This window comes from Lacerta agilis, chromosome 5 (genome assembly GCF_009819535.1).
Source record: "Lacerta agilis isolate rLacAgi1 chromosome 5, rLacAgi1.pri, whole genome shotgun sequence".
Taxonomy (NCBI): Eukaryota; Metazoa; Chordata; class Lepidosauria; order Squamata; family Lacertidae; genus Lacerta; species Lacerta agilis.
This window is the reverse complement of record NC_046316.1, coordinates 92052798-92072685: the sequence shown is the minus strand read 5'-3', so window position 1 is coordinate 92072685 and position 19888 is coordinate 92052798. Positions and strand designations below refer to the sequence as shown.

Sequence of the window (19888 nt, the reverse complement as noted above, 5' to 3'; positions counted from 1 at the left end):
TCTTAAATTGTTAAATCAACTAGTTTAATTTTTTTCTCTCCTGTGGAGCATTTCAGAATGTGTTTGGCAACTGAGATTCCATAGTGAAGCTGGAAAATGGTGAGCTACTTGAGTCATAAAATGTAATTGAGTTGAAAACTTAATTAACATATTTTTGTGGGAGTTGGACACTTGGGGAGTTTATGGTATTTTGCTCAATGCAAGTTTCCCTTCGCGTGTGTGTTTCAGGAACTTCATACTAGCTCAGATTGCAGTCCCTCTGAAATAAGTGTTCTGGAATAATTTATTCCATCGCAAAGTGCTTCTTGTAGAATAAAATGGCTCTTCGTGTAAATTTGAAGAACCCATTTACAAGGTATGCACAGTTAACTAAACTGAGTGTTCTAAATGCTAAAGACTGTTGCTTTTAGCAGGCAGAGGGGTTGAGTTGTGTGAGCAGTTGAGAACCTGGTGATGAATTGTTGGAGAAGGGGGTCTCTTGTTTTGCCATGGGTGCAGGGGACACAGTGTTTTGGAGAAAAGTCGAGTAGTAGTAGCAACTCTAATAACTCCTTGCTTTGTTCCTGGGATGGCTTGCGGGGTGGGTGCTTCTAGGGTAGGCTTGCTGCTTGCTGTAGCATGCAGCAGTGGGCATCACCAGGAGACATTGGACCTCAGGTGCTGGCAATCCGACATGGGTATCAAGTATGAGACAACAGCCTCCTGGTTCTCCTGTGCCTATTCCTGCAGCGATTGGAAATATTTTCGTTTAAGAAAAAGTAGGTTGGCCACATGTACTACGAATATATCGCTCCTGGAGGGTGAATATGGCACACACACACACACACACACAAGAGTTTAGCTACCCTTGCTATATTAGGGACGCGGGTGACGCTGTGGTCTAAACCACAGAGGCTAGGGCTTGCCGATCGGAAGGTTGGTGGTTCGAATCCCTGCCACGGGGTGAGCTCCCATTGCTCGGTCCCAGCTCCTGCCCACCTAGCAGTTTGAAAGCACGTCAAAGTGCAAGTAGATAAATAGGTACTGCTCCAGCAGGAAGGTAAACGGTGTTTCCGTGCGCTGCTCTGGTTCGCCAGAAACTCCTTAGCCATGCTGGCCACATGACTCAGAAGCTGTACTCCGGCTCCCTCGGCCAGTAAAGCGAGATGAGCACCGCAACCCCAGAGTCGTCCGCGGCTGGACCTAATGGTCAGGGGTCCCTTTACCTTTTTACCCTTGATATATAGCATACAGTTTTCATCTTGGGGGCGAGTTACTTTTGCAATGCAAGCAGTTGGTCCTGGCTTGATGCAAGGCAGTTCTATGTTGTGCAGGGGGAAGGAGAAGACACCTTCTTCTCCTTGCCTCTTAACACACTCAAGTTCATCGTGATTATTGCATGATGTCACAGTCCGCACCTCTTTGGGTGTGGATGGGGAAAAGAAGTGCAAAAGCCAGAGGTCTGGTATAAAGCGCGAGAGGCAAGCAGGCACATGTGCTTCCTGCCTCTCTCCCTTTCAGTAGGAGAAAGGAAACTCCTGTGTCAAAAAGGCACATGCAGAATTGATTAAAATAAGTGCATCATTCCCTCCAGATTGATTGCCAGTTGCTTTCTATTGCTGAATTTTGGTTTCTTTTAAAACTTGTGTCTTTTTTGCTCTTTTTATTGTCCCTTTCTCTACGGTATTCATCAAAGAGACAAAAAAAAGGGTTAGTGTTAACACTCAAGAATGATTACAGTGTTAACCTTTGTAAATTCCCTCTTGGTTTATGTCGGTAACTTTAGCAGCTAGGCGATGAGAGTTGCAAAAACACTTCTGGAAATCGGACGAAATGGGTGATGCCAGGGGTAGTTTGGTATGTTTTTGTTTTTTAAACGTGTGTTTGCTTTTAATAGTGAATGGAATCTTCACAAGACAGATTATAGGACTTGATTACCAAACTCCTGATTTTAACATGCTGATTCTCATCCTTAAGAACCATTCGTTCAGACAAGTGATCATAGATAGATAAACAAACAGATAGATCTGTTGCTACCATGAGTGGGCCGAGATAGTTGGAATTCAGAATTCATTTTTGGCTCATGAAAATTTGAAAATCATTTCATAAAAGCACGAATGACTTCAGAGGTAAATAAGAAGCCCCTTATACGTCGCAAGTGTTCTCTCTCCATTTCAGCCCCCTGTTCCCTGGTTAGGCATTTATTCAGGAAAGCCAATTTCTCTGGTGACATGAGCACCATTCAAAGCTTCTTTTCTCTTTCCCCTTTGCCCTGGACCAGCCAGCTCTGCTGCTGGATAAATAGTTTTCTTTGATACTTCCAACCTCTCTGCTGCCCGCCCTTAACATATGGATGATGTAACCTCTTGTGAAGTTTTACCAACCTTGTCTAAAAGGCATTGTGTTCAAGCTATTACAGTTCTCTTCCATAAATAATGAAGGCATTTAAAGGCTAAGTGTTCTGATGGATGTCACACTAATTTCTTTGTCTGATGATCGAACCATTTTTTTAATGCTCTGGGGCCGTCATTATTCTCCCTAATGGATACTTTTGTCATGCTGTACAGGAAACAACAACCGAGACAGGGTTGACAAGTCTGCAGTTGCAATCATATTTACAACATAGTGTAAATAAAAACTACTTTTATTTGTTCTGAAGTCTGCATGTCTGCCAATCAGGTTATTCAAGTGGTTTCAACTTTGAGAACCCTTCTTCAAAATGGCAGAAAGATTTTGTAATCCCGTCAGGTCCCATAGCTCACTGGTTGTGTGTGTGTATAACGTGTGCTATGCAAGCAGAGGATCCCTGGATCAAGCCCTGGTATCTCCACTTAGAAGGGTCAGGTAGCGGCAGGGTTGAGAGAGACCCCAGTCTTGATATCTTGGAGGGCCACTGCTAGTCAGAGGAGACTGCTGGGCTGCATGGACCAGCGGTACGACCCACCTTAAGAGAGTAATCAGCCCCTTGTGTGGCTCATACAGAGTCTTCAACCAATATTTCTCAAATGCCTTGAACTTTAGTTCCCGTTCTGAATTAACTGAATTCACTGGGTCCAGGACCTTGCAAACCCTGCAGCAATAGTTTCTATTGTAGGGTAAGGTTGGAGATTCCTGCGGCACTTCCTGCAGCTGTGTATGGCCATCTGTGGTTTGGGGTAGTTGGATATTAAATATAACTTCAGCATTGACTCTTCCCTTTTTCCTGCACTGATGGTGCTCAGCTGAGTGGCAGACATTTCTTCTGAAGGACATAAATTTTGCAGGGTCTGTGCCCAGAGGTGAAGCCGGGGGCGGGGGGACTCCCCACAACTGATAGATGTTCATTCCCCGAGTTCTAGACCCACACATCTCTCTTGGAGGCCTAGACCTAAGTTTCAGAATCTAGACTCCAAACTGTTGACAGCCTCCCTTTTTAACAACTCACCGAAGGTGGAGTTTAAGAAGGGATGAACACTACTAAGTGCTTCTTAAGGGTGGGGTATAACACTTTTCAGATTAGTAAACAGGACATTTCTTAATAATCGCTGTGTGTCATTTGTCTGTGTGAATGCTTTTTTGTGGCTTTTTCCATGTAGAACACAGAGGTTTTCAAACTCTGGTTTGTGGACTATGGTGGTCCTATGGCTCCATGCAGATGGTTTGTGAAAAGTCTCCAGTATCTGTACTTGATCTGACACATTATTGATACTCTCTCTCATTACAATGGAGAGCGAGACTGTGATTTTCCAAGTTAGTCCCCTGGTTTTGACAGTGATGCTGGTCCCCACCCATACCCCTGATGTTTAATCCATAAACGGAAGGGTGTGTGTGTTCTAAAATGCAGAACAAATAGTTTCCTACATCGTCTGCTGAGTTCCTCAGCAGTATCGAAGTGAACCGTGGGAGAAATAAATTTGAGAACCATTGATACAGACGACTCGCCAACCAAGGGAGTCCTGCACCGAAGTCATCAGGAGCCAGGGAACATGACTGAGCACCTACTAGATCCCGGTTTTGTTTGTTTTAAGGCCATACTGAGAAGTAAACATTTATACGAGAAATAAAATATGGGTTTAAATATGTTAGGCTGCCTTATTTTGCAGCATTCCACACATAGCTCGCACGTTGAGAGCATGGGGAAGCACAGCCCTCCAGGAACAAACTCTCCCCATAGCTTGGCCTTCACCTCAATTCATCAGGAAGAGCCGCCCTAGTTTGAGAAGAGGCTGCAGCAGCCCACCAGCCATGGAGTGGTTTTTGGGGAAGGACTTGGAAGTTTTACAGCTACGCTTGACTTGTCCTTTTAAAGCTCACAGAACACTGATGCTAATATTTTTTTTGTGGCACACCAGTCTCTGTTGGTGCATATGGCAGCTTTTCAGATAACATGTAAATATTATAATCATTTTCCACAACTAGTGACTGAGTCACAATACTTTTTGGCTCTTTTTGCTGCTGTTCCAATAAGTCAACAGGCAGGATCCAAAGAACCATAAAAGCTCAAGTCAGTGAGCCAAAGTGTGTGTGTGTGTGTGAATGAATGTGTGAATTTAGATTTCTTTTTCCTCATTTGGCTTCCCCGCCTCCAGAAAGGGGACTGCATGACAAACTGCTTTTGAAATTGAGGAAAGTTTCAAAAGCAGGTTGTGATATAGGTGTCAAAGAAGTATTAACCTCTTGTGTGAGTCTGAGCAACTCTTTCAATCCCAGCTCTTGAATTTTCTCAATTGGCCTCTGTTGGTCACTATTATTTCATAGAATCGTAGAGTTGGGAGGGACCCAAGGGTCATCTACCTGTAGCCCAATCTCTGCAGTGCAAAGCAGAACCCTTTTCTACTGGACACTTTATGTGAGACCATTTGATGTGACTTCTTAGACCGGGTGTTGTTTGAAACAGAACAGTCTAGATGGGCCTTGATCTTTAGACTGATCAAGGTGTTACTGTCACACGATAACTGATTGCAAAAGTCGTGGGATCAGGGTGAAATTTCTTAGTGCTGTTAGCTGGAAATGAGTCATTGGGAACAAGGAGGCAGAATGAATTATGAAAATTAAACAAATATGTGCAGTTTCTTAATTTATTAATATTAATTATTATTATTATTTAAACAATTTATATACCAGTTAACTACAATAGTCTCTAAGCAGTTTGCAAAGATACAATACAAAAAAAAATGGTTAAAACCATAAAATCAAACTCCAATGGAAATGGCTGTTGGGTTAAAAAAAATGTTTTCAGTAGGGAGGGTACCTGTCTGAGCTCTGCTGGAAGGCAGTTCCATGAATTGGAAGTTACTCAAATTGCACCATTGAGCTTTATTGGATAGGATTATTTTTGTGGGGGAGTGGGACAATAATAGCAGAGAAGGTTATGATCACCTCCTTTCCAACTAGCCGACATGTAAACAGCTGTATTCAGTTGGATTGGGGGGGTGGGGATTCCTAAATGGTCTTGAGATGTGCACTTGCTTTCCAAGCTTAATCACCCTTTAATGGAAGCCTTGGTAATTCTGCAAACTTGTACATACTTGAGTTTGAAAGTGCTCTTAATGTAAAATGTCGCTCTATAGGATAGTCCTATATAATGCTTATATAGAGACCTCCTAGCAATAATGTGCCTTTTGAAGAGGCGGGATGGGGACTCCAATGTCTGAGACAGGATAGTTGCCATAGTTGTATTTACAGTGGTACCTTGGGTTAAGAACTTAATTCGTTCTGGAGGTCCGTTCTTAACCTGAAACTGTTCTTAACCTGAAGCACCACTTTAGCCAATGGGGCCTCCCGCTGCCACTGTGCCGCCGCCGCATGATATCTGTTCTCATCCTGAAGCCAAGTTCTTAACCCGAGGTACTATTTCTGGGTTAGCGGAGTCTGTAAACCTGAAGCGTCTGTAACCTGAAGCGTCTGTAACCCAAGGTACCACTGTATTTGAACACCTCTGTTTTGTAAACCACCGTGCTCAAATACTTTTTTTTGGTAGCAGGATAAATTGCTGATAAATAAGAATAAATGAAGGTGGCCCTTTGAGTGAGAGAAGCCTCTACTCTTAGAGGAGAGCAGTTGATAAAAACTATAATTTGGACTTGTATAAATAACCGATGGGAACCACATATACATACTGGGCATTTATCATTGAGTTTAGTGTATGGCCTGTCTTTTCTCTTCAGCTATACATAGCTGACTTGTTCTTCTGTTTTACCAACTTCATTTTCTGTAAGTAGCAGTGTATCCAGCAGTATGGCCGACTGAGACTGGATGGGCGAGGTGCAAAGCCGATGGCTTTGGTACATGACTGGATTAATCCCATTCCGCATCCCATGGTGCATCATGAAAAGTTTTGAGTTCTCTGCTACGGAATTTCTGAACGAGAGCCTGCTGGAGCACTTCCGAATGGCAGATCCAGGCGTTGAGGTCTGGTAATTGCAAGTGATGTATCTGCCAAAGGCCTCCCTGAATGTCCTGTTGAAGAGGGTATAGACCAGTGGGTTCACGCCTGACGAAACATACCCTATCCAGACAAATATCTCCATAAGTGTTTGGATAAACTCCTTGCTGCAGGACGTGCACAGAACGGAAGTGATGTTGGTTATGAAGAACGGGCACCACATCAACAAAAAGAGGAAGAATACAATACCCAAGACCTTGGAGGCCCGCTGTTCATTGGTAATAGTCTGTTCCGACTTCTTTCCGACTGTAGACATCCTGCGCATTAGTAGTTCTTCATTCCCGTTAGGCAAAGGCCTGTCCTTCTTGGAGTTGTCCAACATGAACACTTTTTCCGGTGATGATCCGGGCGTCATATCCCGCTGGAATACAGTGGACACCGTGCTCCAGGTAAAGCGCTGGGGCAGTTTGTTGATCAAGTAGGCTTTCTTGCGCAAAACTCTGATGGTCAGGAAGTAAGTGACCACCATGATGGCCAGCGGGACAAAGAAGGCAGCCACCGAACCGTAGAGCATGAAGTCTCCAAAACGTTCCGGTTTCAGCACACAGGTGAAGTTTGGGAACTTTTCAACACCTTCTTCTATGCCGCGGATCGGGATCGGGATCGCAATGCCTGTAGGGGATGCAGAAATCTAGTAAGCTTCAACCTGGACGTGGAACTGAAAGCGCCGTAGTACATAATAAGGAGCATGTTCTGAGACTGGCTTCCGAACATTGGAGCAAGTCATGCAAATAAAATTACAGGAGCTTTGCAAGCCCACCGTTAGAGAGAACCTCTTTATTTAATAACATTTATATGCCTCTTGATTGAACCCTCAAGCCCTCAAAGCAGTTGAACTGGAGCTGTCTCCAAAGCACAACAGATCAAATAGCTAGATAGTACCTCAAAATAGGATAGCATCAGGTCGAGGGAGGTGAGATTCATGCTGCCTCTTGACTCCTTCTAGCCCATGTTTGGAGCAACACTGGCTGTTTTGTGCCCCATTTCCTTTCGTTGACTTACATCTTGGGCAACAAATAGAACATCTTGGATCACTTGTGTTTGACATAAAGCACGCGTTGCATTTGCAGTGGTGACCCACTTCCCACACAGGAGGGAGGACAGCATGGCTGGGGAGCTACATGCAGCTGAGAGCAATTGTCTCAAGGTGGCGGGAAGGATGGGGAATGCTGTCAATTGGTTTTAATTTTTCCGTTCTCCTTCCCTGACCTTCTGCAAGTGCAAGCACAGGTTGCTTTGAGTTCTCTGGCCTAGCAAATCTTCCTGCCTCCTAACAATTGCTGCTGTTGAACATATTTGTGGTTTCTTAAGAGCTGACTTAGCTACCAAGCAAAACTTTGTGCCTTCGGCCCTGCAGCACTCAAGTAATCAGGTCAGCGATGAAGCCTTCACTTTTTAGTGCTGCCGCCACGGCTTTATAAAGTTTAGGGATTTGCTGTACCTTAGGCTATCGCTTCATGTCTTGTGTGCTATAGAAATGACAAACATTCTTAAGTCCCTTTTCTTCTCTTGCTTAATATCAATGCAGAGGCATTGCAAAGAAAAAAAGTCCTGCTGGATTGATTGTTTATTGAATTAATATGCCACCACCTGAGGATCTCGGGGTGGTTCACAGCATAAAAACGCAAGATAAAAACACAAAATACATAATAAAAACAAGAACAAACCAAAGCAAAGCAATAGACAATGGGGCCCATCCAGTCCAACCTCTTGGTTGCTGCAGTGAGCATCTAGATGCCTTGAAGAAGCCCAACGAAGCCTATTGCCTCTGAACTTGGAGAGTCCATAGCTAGACATCTGCTAATCAATTTTTAAGCTCCCCTGAAATTATTGAGAAGATGCAGTTCAGAGACTGAGTACATTTAATGAGTAATAAGACATGGGATAAGTGCTGCATATGATTGATGCTGCTAAAACCTGACATTAAAAGGTCATGTTCAAATAGTTCTGCCTCATTAGCCATTTCCTTTTTTTGACTTCAAAAGTTGCCTATTGTTTCCTTTGATTGCGGGAAGCTCTTAAATTTACTAATGTAGGAAGTGGTGCTTAAAAAACCCCACAAACCACGGGTGTAGCCATTGATTAAGTGGGTGGTGTCTTTTTTCACCTCTCAGTGGTTTGCAACATAACTGATTTTAAAATCATTCTTATTCTTGACACTCTTTTGGGCATATTTTGCATCGCTTGTTTTACAGTTAATCTATGATGTCTGCTTCCTGTGCTTTGGAGCCATCGCTAGCCAGTAGTTTGGAGTCATTGATTCACTTCCTCCCCGCTCCTCATTTGTCTTACATCTGGAGTTGACATTTTGTGTACAAACCAACGAGACATTAACAACGGGCGGTGTGCCTTCAGAGAGTTCAGAATACATGGAGAAGCATAATATAAACTATTCATTTGCACCTCATTTATTATTTTCTGCTTTGCGTACTTTTGACAACACAGTCATAGTTTCCTCTCTTCCTTTACCTCTGAACAGTTAAGTTCCCAATTGCACCCCACACTCCTGTTCTTCCGTCCTTTTCTTTTGGAGTGCCTGTAGGGCGGGCATTTGACCCAACTAGTTCACTTCTCTTTTAGATCCAAAAGAATTGGAGGTGGTGTCAGATTCCCACCCACAAGGAACTGCTCCTCACTGGGGCTAGTGGTAGTGACTGAATTCAAGCTTCTCTGTGCCTGGGGCATTGTGAATTCTATTCTAGCAACCCAGCTTTTGCAACTGAAATGTGTTGAGCAATTTCCCAACAAACTACTTACTAATGGCAATGTGTTTGTTGGAGGGGGGTGTTATTGGTTTGGGGTTGTGGGTTTTTTGGGGGGTATGTACTTTATGTTCTTATTTTTATGTTGCAAACTGCCCTGTGGTCTTCAGATCAAGGGCAGTATACGAATTATTAATATTAATATTATTTATTTATTTATTTATTTATTTATTCATTCCATGCCTTGCTCTGTTGAACAGTAAGGTACTGGGTATTTTGATCCCAAAGTTTTAGGAGTTCTAATTCAGAGATGCTATCTGAATGGTGTGTTAGGGCTTTGAGCCTTCTTTTGGTACAGAAAGAACATTCGCCCTTGAGATAGGTAAAGGTAAAGGGACCCCTGACCATTAGGTCCAGTCGTGTCCGACTCTGGGGTTGCGGCGCTCATCTCGTTTTATTGGCCGAGGGAGCCGGCATACAGCTTCCGGGTCATGTGGCCAGCATGGCTAAGCCACTTCTGGCGAACCAGAGCAGCGCACGGAAACGCCGTTTACCTTCCCACTGGAGTGGTACCTATTTATCTACTTGCACTTTGACGTGCTTTCGAACTGGTAGGTGGGCAGGAGCAGGGACCGAGCAACGGGAGCTCACCCCATCGTGGGAATTCGAACCGCCGACCTTCTGATCAGCAAGCCCTAGGCTCTGTGTTTTAATCCACAGCGCCACCCGCATCCCTTTTGAGATAGGTAGAGAGTATGAAATTTCTGGCAGGCACTAGTAATGTGGCCTTCAGTTAGAGCATGGTGCTGATAACGCCATGGTTGCAGGTTCGATCTCCATAAGGGATTGCTGCATATTCCTGCATTGCAGGGGGTCGGATTAGATAATCCTCAGGGTCTCTTCCAACTCTACGATTCTGTGATTATGCCTGTTTTGCTTCAGATCCCAGCTCCACTTCAGTTTTAGAGATTTCATTTGAGGAAGGGAGCCGAGGCTAGCGGATGTCCTTATCAGAGGCTGCTCACCATTCACGCAGTGCCACTTCTCTGGCACACATGCATTCACACCAGCTGTTAGCAAATGAAAAGCACACTCTCCCACATACCTATTGAGATCAGCCAGACCACTGTGATTTTGATGAGTGTTGTGGCCCGTGAGTTGTACTGACTCGCTTGGATTGGCTTTTTTATGGCAATGTAGCGGTCCAGTGAGATGGCGCACAGATGCATAATGGAGGCTGTGGAAAAGAGGACATCCAGAAACAGCCAGACAGGGCACAGTTCCCGTGGAAGAGGCCATGCAATCTCTGAAAAAGAATAGAAAGGGGTTAGGATTGTTCCTTGGGGTGTGCACCCTGTGGAAGAGGGTGCTACATTTAGTAAATGAATTCGTGACACTATAACCCCCTCCAGTTAATCAGGCAGCAGTTTTTAAAAAGTTATTTTTAGTACAAGTAATATTAAAAACCGCAGGTGACATTTCTGAAGAGGCCTTCCTCCACCTCTCCTACACTGGAGGAGCTACTTTTAAGATGAGTGTTTGCTCTGGCACATGTTTACATCACCTAAAAATGGGGTAGATGTGGGGTGGGAGCTATTCTGTAGAACCCTTTCTCAATTGCAAGTGTAAGCACATTTAATCAAGGCTCCTTGAACAGGGCAATTGCCCTAGCTTCAATGCCTTTGAGGTAAGTGGCCTAAAAACCAGTGGATTGTGGGCTTATTAAGCAAAAAAGGGCAGGAGCAACTGGTGACCTGTTAAGCGTTAGAGGTGTAGTGCTCTGGTTTTGGGGCACAACAATTCTGGTGCATATGCTGCTTTACAATTAGGTGACTTTTTCTTCGCTGTGGTGGCGGCGATCAGGTGAAAATACTGCACCTTGTTGCAACACATGGTTTCCCTTTTCATTATTCAGAATCCTGATTTCTAAATGGGGCTTCTACAGCCCTGTGCACCTGTTAATAATAAATTGTCCCCCTTTCATTTTGTCATATTCAAATCGATCAGCATCACTGTTCCTGTAGTAGACAGCAGCTCCTGTTCCTTAATTAACGGTGCGAGGTTTGGTTTCTTTGTAGAAGCCCTTGCTGTGACTTGGCTGTGGCCTTTTTGGGGATCGCGTAATGACATCTCTTGGATCAATTGCAATAAAAACGGATACAATTTGGGGGGCATAACTGTTCAAAGGTAAAAATAAAGTTTTTTACTCTGGGCATAAGCTTGAGATTTTGGACCTTGCTGATTGTGTGTGCCCTCTTTTCTTAATCTGTGGGGCTAACACAAGTTGCCAGGATTCTCAGCTTTACTAAGGTTGACAAGGATAATGAATCGGCTACTACTGCGTCAAACCTACTTACAGCTGTGTTAAGCAGAATATGGCAAAACCAGATCTGAATGCAGTTGTCTCCACCCTCCTGGCTGCCTTTTCATTTTGGATCCATAAGCAACAACTACTGTCCCGCCTCCCCCTTTCCCCAGGTAGCCTGGTTCACCTTGAAGGGAGGCTTCCAGTGTGTCTAGCTTCCCTACACAAGCCATCCAATTCCTACACAGAAACCATACAGTCCCGACATTGTGTAGAGCATTGTGTGAGTGGCTCTGCACCTGTATTAAATGGCTGTTTCTTTATTGCAATATGGTGGGATGCCGTGGAGCCCAAACCACGTGGCAGCTGGTCCTTCCTGCAGCAGCCAGCCCTCCGCAGTCGTGAAAGCAAGGGCTTATTTTTAAAGAAGCCAGCTCTGTGGTTTGTGGGGTATTAATAGTAATAGCAGAGGGAAAAACCCTGGAGCGCTTTGTTTTGTTTTGTTTTGTTTAAAAAGAGAATTGATAACATTTAAAATGAAATAGAAAGCGGATGCCTTGTTGAATAGACCGTGAAATGTTGAGCAAACCTTTTTAAAGATTTCCTTTGAGTTTTTATTAGCTTTAAAAAAAATCTCTCATTCCCAGAGCACAGTCATGCCAGAAGAAATAAAAGCTTCAAGTAACCAATTAAATTGAAATCCCGAGATTCTATCTAGCAAGGCAAGCGTTTTCCTGTGCCTTGAACTAATGTTGTTGAGACCAAGCAATGTATGGCCTTTTTGTGTGCAGGTGTTCGCTTTACATGTGAAGAGGATGATGGCTCCTGGCTCGCTAGATTTCCAATGAATGATTTCAATGTTTTCTCTCCTTTGTGCAGTGCTGCCTAGACGTTACCTCCTTTCTGCCCAATCCTGCAGGGAGAGAATTTTTTGCGCTGTAGCAAAATAGCCTCTCTCGCCCTCTTACATCAGAAAATGTGGATTTTTCTCCCGCTGAACTTCTGCTTTTCCTTCCTTTTGTGCTCAGTTTTGAGAGAGGTGGTGTGCATGTTGTGTGTTTAAGGAAAGTGGACTTTAAATGCTTGATATAGAGAGTGCTGCCTGCAATTTGAGTGTGGGTGTTTCAGTGTTTGGTGGCCCACTGAATAAGGCACTGGACTGTCTTCGGCCCAGATCACATCATGGCTGTTGAGTGATCTTCTTGGCCTTGTATAATATTAACTATTTCCTCTCTGTAAAATGAGAATGATCAAAGAGGAGTTACAGGGGGCAGTGGTAGGGGTGTAGCATTTGAGCTGTGAACTGGGAAGTCCCTAGTGCAAATTTCACCTTGGCCGCCATGAATTCAGTAGGCAGCCTTTGACAAACTGCATGCTCTTACTTTCAGCACCTCGCCTTGTGATATGCTAACACTGATCTACCTTACAGGATGGTTGCAACAATTTACATGATGGGTTTTGAACATTTTAAAGCACTATATCAATACTAAGTGATTATACTGCCCCATTGACATCTGCTAAGTAGGTGAATGTCTTATTCTCTGGCCCAGGCAAGCCAAACTCCTTGGTGCTTTGTTGATTGTGTGCGTTACAAAATGCGTTGCCTAAATTTTCCAGCCAGATAGAAGGACCGTCAGTCTTCATTGAAATGATGGCAGACTCTCTTTCAAAGACGCCTGCCTACCATTTACTAGTCTCATTTAGGAACTCTTGATAAGTTTATAAAGAACCGCAAAGTTTCCTTGAATACACTTTAAATCCCACTGGCCTAGAAGAGTGAATAGAGTCAAGAGGCACACACATTTCCTCTCTTAGATCTTCCGCATCAAGTGTCAGAAATGAAAGGAATTGTGCTTGTGTGATGTGTTGAGATTCTGTACAGTTGTGGAAGCACAGAAGTCTAAAAAGCGGGGAGGGGTGGGCCTAATTGGCCGACTTGGGCACAGCTGACACTATTTAAACAGTTATCTGGCTAATGGATTTTTAAGGGATTACTAGCCTTCTAGGAGACTCAGCTGTGTTCTTGCTTCAGGGCCTTTTTTTGCTTCTGGTGTGAATTTTCTCTTCTAGCAGTTGCTGAGAATTCAGCTTAGGGTCAGCTGTGTTTTCAGAGTGCCTGCAAATAATGTCGTCGCACCTATTTAATTACAATTCCTAACTTTCCTCCCTTTTAAGCACCCTGCAACATGAGCTGCCTTTTTGTTGGCTTCTAAATTAAGATTCCTTGCATTTTTTTAAACTTTGGTTTTAGTAGTTTTCACTCAGGATTAATGGAAGATTAAATTTCAATAATAAAAGAAGACGAGAGCAGAAAAGCAAAATTGTTAGGAAGCTTAAGGCCAAGTTAGCCATTTGCACGATTGCTAAATGTATAAATGGCATCTTGTGTCATTTGACCCTGAGTAAACTTCAGAGGAGAGAGTTTGTAATCCTTTTGCAGTTTTTTGCTGGTCGCTAATCGCATGCTCTTTTACTTCTTCTAACTCTTAGTGCTTATATTTAATGTTGATCAGCTTCACAACAGTATGGCAAATCCTGCAAGCTATGAAGATCTCTGTAGCTCAAGAGACCTGACCATAGTGAACCTCTCAGAATGCTCACATTTTCTCAAGGATCACTGCTACAAAACAAAATGTTATCACTCTTGTGTCTGGATTAGAAGAAAGCAGTCTTGAAGGCGATGGGAGCTGGAAGTGCTCATCATCCCTGACCACTGGTCCTGATAGCTAGGGATGATGGGAATTGTAGTCCAACAGCTGGACACCCAAGTTTGGGAAACCTTGATTTAGAATGACTCCAGGGCCAAGACTTGCTTGTCTGAGTTAGTCCTGCCTCTGTGCATATTTAGTTTGAGTGATGTATTTGCTGTGATCTTAGCCAGGGTAATTTAAGTATGGCGGGTAGCCGTAGAAAATATGGCAGTAGCTTCCTATTTAATGTGGGATTTATTTGCGTTGCTTCTTCAGAGGTTCCTCCTCATGATTTGCGCTCTCACAATTACTCCCTTGGGTAGTATAGTAGTTTTAAGAGACTGTTACAAATCAGAAAAGTTCCCAATTGAATTCTTGCCTTCTGCCATGAATTCATTAACCAGCGTCACCCAGAACCTCCCCCTCCCACCCCACTGATATGGGGATAATAATACTGGGCTACCTTTTTCATTTGTAAGGATCATGACAAGGTATTATATGTGGAGAGCTTTGAACCCTATAAAGTGTTATTTGAACACTACGTTTATAAATTCAGTTGATCTGCCCAGATAAGGACATGGGGTAAGAATCAACTAACCCATCTTGGTTTTATCTTCCTTGTACCTATTCATGCTTTTCCTTCCAAGCATAAGGACTGTTTTTGACTTTATTTTTTTTATTTCCAGCTTGAAAACTGTGGCCATAATATGTCACTTGGTTCATTTCCTTTGAACTTTAGTTTCGTGGGTTTTGTATCCACTCAGTAGATTTTATCGCTTTTCTTTGCTGGATAATAATTCACAGAGGCCAAATTGTCATAGGGCCTTTTTGTGCGTATGTGGAGAGAAAATTGAACTAATGAGACAATACATGCTTTCCGCAATTTCGGCTTTCTGTATCCTGTCCCCTGGCACTGTTGTAGTATTGCATTCTAGTCTTCCTGTTGACTCTTGCTACGAATCAGTAGTACATGAGTACAGTTAGGACTATTGAATGCATGGGCATTTCTACTGGATGAGTGGGGTACCATACCAATGCACACTTGTAATTGTACATTAGATAATTCTGACCAGTTCCCTGCATTAAATGGACTCTTGTCAATTATTCCAAGCTGCTAATAGAATTTCAAATTCTGTTTGTGATCTCATGGGCTGTGAAATGAGGACTGGAACTAAGGAGATTTAACTGCTGTGCTGGTGACTGAGTAGTCCTACAGGTGAAACTCGAAAAATTAGAATATCGTGGAAAATTCCATTTATGTAAGCAATTGTGTTCATTAGCTACCAGAGTTTAATATATGAGATAGACTCATGACATGCAAAGCGAGATATGTCAAGCCTTTGCTTGCTATAATTGTGATTATTATGGCATACAGCTGATGAGAACCCCAAAGTTGAAATTGTTAATTTGGGGTTCTCTTCAGCTGTACGCCATAATCATTATAACAAATAAAGGCTTGGCATATCTTGCTTTGCATGTCATGAGTCTATCTCATATATTAATTACACCTTTTAAGTTGAATTACTGAAAGAAATGAACCTTTCCACGATATTCTAATTTTTCGAATTTCACCTGTATCTACCACAAGAGTATGTACGGGAAGACACCTTGCATGAGAGCTGATTCACCAAGACCAAGAGTTGAAATCAAACCACATCCCACCTCATGGCAAGGAGGTGAAGGAAGGCCTTCCACTTCATCCCTTGGCTGTGACATATCAGAGAATTCAGACAAACTGCCATCAAAGTATGATCATGGTTTCACAACATCTGCTTATCTCAGCCAGCTTTGAACCATGCCACTGAACATTTCCCTGACTTTCATTTGTAGATCCATGTTTTGTTTTGTTTTTAGGAGACAGAGAAAAAAATATTTTTGAAAATCTAGCAGAATCTGAGGAAGACGTTACTGAAAATTCCCCATTGAACTGTTTAAATGAATTTCACATAAATCACTGCAATACTGACTTAGAGTCCGTCTTAACTAGTTATAGAAAGCAAAAAGGCAAAGTGATTGTACTCAAGTGAACTTTTACTTCCTTGAAGCTGGAGATTAAATGATGTCAGTATTTTATACCACACATATGGTCTGTGTTATGAATCATTGTGTCTACAGAGGCAGAAAAGGGGCTTTCTTGAAATTGATGGAACTATGCCCATTGGTGGCGATCATGGTGAATGTTTCTAGTTTATGTAAAAAAAAAGTCTTCTAATTTTGTAGGAACTATGTATATTTTTATTTAAACTATGAAACTACCACTGCTGTGTGTTATAACATAGCTGCCCACTTGGCAGAAGAGCTATTTCAGAGTGGTGTTCAGTAGTTCTGATTTTCCCTAAGCATTGGTCTGGAAGAATGAAAGAGGAAGAGCAATTTGCTGCATTTTGAAAAGGGGCAGAGCTCTTAATTTGGTCAGTGCTTTAAAATGCATACATATCTATATATAGAGAGAGAGAGAACATAACTTTAGAGGATCAGAGTCCAGTACTTACCAAACATGATGGTAAGAAGGGCTATTGGCATCACAAACAAACCGACCAGCAAATCGGCCACTGCCAGAGACATGAGGAAGTAGTTGGTGGCATATTGCAACTTTTTCTCCAAGGATACGGCCAGTATGACGAGAATATTCCCCCCAATGGTGGGGATGATGACCATCAGAATGAGCAGAGCTGCCCAGCGCAACATGGTCCCCTCCGCTGTGATTGGCTGTGCAGATCCATTGCCGGATCCAGACATGTTCACAGGCAAGGCCATTTCAGCACCCAGTAGGATTTGTTCGGAAAGCATATGTTACTGGGACATTCTGTAAATTCTAGGAGCCTGGTCTCCCTCTCCGGCCCAGTGCGGTCCTGATGAAAGACCAGCATTGTAAACTACTCATCTGCTACCACATGAGGGTCTTCTCTCTCTCATGCAATTTTATATTGCGGTCCTTCCTTGGATGCACGCAGAGAGTATTTAAAAATGAGTATGCTGACTTGGATCCATCTCTTTATTATAGGTCCCAATGGTCAGGCTGTTCCCTAAAGCGAAAAGCTTCAAAAATGAATGTTGAAGTGTTGGGTAATGAATTAGATCCTTGTGTCCTCGCACAGTGCCTCTCCTTTTGCGCCGAAGAGCTCGCCCTACATAATAGAACATACACATGTCATGTTTTTATTTTTGTTGATGGGCTAGAATTGTTACACTGAACTTAGAGGTGTGACGAGGTGGTATATGCTGAAAATTTATACCATCCGAGTTTTGAGTGTTAAAGGTTGTGATGATGCAAAAAACTCGAAATTGGGGGGGAAACAGCTCTGAAATAACTATTTGTACAGTTTGGGTACAGCTTTGCTCCCCTTCTCAGTAGTTGAGCTATGAGAATAATTCCCAGTTCTTTCTCCATAAATTCCATTTCTTGAGAGAACTGCAGCTTGTAAACTGATGCAGGCTTCCTAACTATGTGCCTGTCTGCTTGTTCATCAGGTGGATGGGCAGATAAAATCAATTTAGGATTTATTTATTTTTTAAGCTAATAGTGCAATCCTATTCATTTTTACTCAGAAGAAACTCGCATTGAGTTAATGGTACTTATCCCCTGGTGATTGCAGGCTAGAAGTATTGGGGGGGGTTACTTGTTCAATGGGAAGACGGCAAATAATAATCTTACTGGAGTTACAGTACGTGAACTATTTGACCAAACAGACTTGACTTATAAATCCCTTTTGAGAGGAACCTTTACCAATTCCTTCTCTCTAATAAACAAGCACATGAAAGTGGCCCCTTGGATTCCTGTATTTGCATTCAATTTTTTTCCTATGGCGTTTCTCGATATACAAAGGCACGTTACGATTCTTGCCTTTTAACAGTTTTAAAACGACTGATGCCTTACCTTATCTATCCACCCCCTGGACTTTAGCAGAATTTTCTTAGTACTTGAGCTGGATCCGTTTCTCCGGAGGACGTGTGTTCCTTATTTGCCGCACAGTGGATGCTTAGAATGTCTCCCTCTAATTGCATTGCTTTCTTCGAAGCCAGCCACGCACACTTGCGATTGAATTTCCCACCGCAGTCGGGTTCACTTTGCGATTACGCCGTTGATTTCTTTCTCTTGTCAAGCCCAGAGGAGGAGGAGAATGGCTCGAGTCAATGGCTCCCTCCCTCTTGTCATGCTGCCGTTTCTTTTGGTAATTTTTACATACTTAATATGTCCCTTGAGCGCTGACCAGCCCTTCCTCTCTGCCTCTCGCCTTCTGTGCAGCTTCCTCTGAATGTGTATGCTCTGCTGGTATCATCTGTTGATTGACTCATTCCAGTGCACCCAGCTCCAAGTGCTTAAACGCAAAGTAACAAATGAGCAGATATTCTCTCCCCTCCCTCTTTTCTTTTGCATCTGGAGAAGAGCCATGCAAGGTTATTTCCTCCCACCCCCGCCATCCAGCTTTCCAAACCTGAAGCACACAACTCTCATCCCCAGCTCTGAATGGGTTGATCCAATCAACGTCGGTCCTTTTCACTTAAGCCTGTAAAAATACACTGTTCCCTTTCTCACGGCAGTCAAAAGGTGCTCCCTGGCCGTAGGAGCTTTTTAAGTCTTCCATAAATACAGGGGAAACGACACTGTGCGACATTTTGTCTGTAATCTACATAGTGCTTCAAGTGCACAAGTCGATGACAGGCCATGCTTTATTAATCTTCCCAGCAGCCCCTGTCAGTTGGGCTTCAATTTTACAAATAGGGAACTGAGGCCGGGAGGTGCCTAAAATCTTGGGTGAGTTTATGGCTTTCCTGTGTACTGTTGCTTGCAAATGAATCTTAAGTGCATTACTTGGAAGTAGGTGAACTAATCAGTGTTTTTGAAGGTGTAACACTTTGTTTCCCAACAGATGTTGGGTATTAAAGATAAAGTTGTGGCTAATATGTCAAGCAGTCTGGCTCAACCAGCTAGGATTTAGTTTGGTGTGCATGTGCTGTTGCGGCATTTTTTGTTCTAGAGAACGGAGTACCAAGTAGATTCTCAAATTATTGCTGTGATTTTGTGAGTCACAAGAACTTTGGTTTGGGATAGCTACTCTACAAGTGGTGGGTATTTGGCACAGTGTATATGGAAATATAGGGGGGGGACACCTAGTACGGTGTAATGGATTAAAGCAATAGTAGGCTCCTTCACGTAATGCTTAATTTAAGGAACTCGCTGCAACAAAATGTGGTTGGTTGGTTACTGGCTTAGCTGCCTTCCAAACAGGATTACATTCTTGGTGTGCCATTTTGTCTCTCTGAAGAGCTGCCCATTACTTCAATCTAGTGCATCCTGAACAACAACCAGCAAACCGACATTTCTAAATCACAGAGAACATCCTTCCTGCAGCCTGGTGCCCTCCAGATGGCTATTCGTATTATAGTACAAAATTTACGAAGGTAACCAGTTTGGGGATGTTTTGCATAGGGCCTGTTGCTTGGCCTAGAAAATGGTAAAGGTAAAGGGACCCCTGACCGTTAGGTCCAGTAGCGGATGACTCTGGGGTTGCGGTGCTCATCTCGCATTATTGGCTGAGGGAGCCGGCGTACAGCTTCCGGGTCATGTGGCCAGCATGACTAAGCCGCTTCTGGCAAACCAGAGCAGCGCACAGAAACACCGTTTACCTTCCCGCCAGAGTGGTACCTATTTATCTACTTGCACTTTGACATGCTTTCAAACTGCTAGGTTGGCAGGAGAAAATGGTATGGTGTGGCGATTTCTTGTTTAGGAAAACCACTTTTGTCTGAGTTACACCTGGAACATACTTCCAGAATCCTCTGGGGC

General features: G+C 43.2%; 2 protein-coding genes across 2 annotated transcripts in view; one reads left to right on the top strand and one right to left on the bottom strand.

The window, feature by feature from the left end:
* The window catches only part of PSMD1 (proteasome 26S subunit, non-ATPase 1), a 91353-nt gene that overhangs the window by 37984 nt on the left and 33481 nt on the right, over positions 1-19888 (top strand). The gene's annotated exons all lie outside the window — the stretch shown is intronic.
* On the bottom strand, positions 5927-18537 carry HTR2B (5-hydroxytryptamine receptor 2B). Its single transcript, XM_033150884.1, has 4 exons — positions 17978-18537; positions 16593-17228; positions 10211-10411; positions 5927-7015 (listed from the first exon to the last, which is right to left on the bottom strand). Exons 2-4 carry the CDS (start codon positions 16888-16890, stop codon positions 6126-6128), a joined length of 1389 nt encoding a protein of 462 aa, XP_033006775.1. The 5' UTR covers positions 16891-17228; positions 17978-18537; the 3' UTR covers positions 5927-6125.

Bases quoted from the DNA above. Each gene is read 5' to 3' on its own strand.
- HTR2B (XM_033150884.1), bottom strand. From the start codon at position 16,890: ATGCTTTCCGAACAAATCCTACTGGGTGCTGAAATGGCCTTGCCTGTG. The intron at 10,412-16,592 runs GTAAGTACTGGA...ATTCTTTTTCAG, and splicing joins CCTTCTTACCATCATGTTTG to AGATTGCATGGCCTCTTCCA. The intron at 7,016-10,210 runs GTATGTGGGAGA...CATCCCCTACAG, and splicing joins GGTCTGGCTGATCTCAATAG to GCATTGCGATCCCGATCCCG.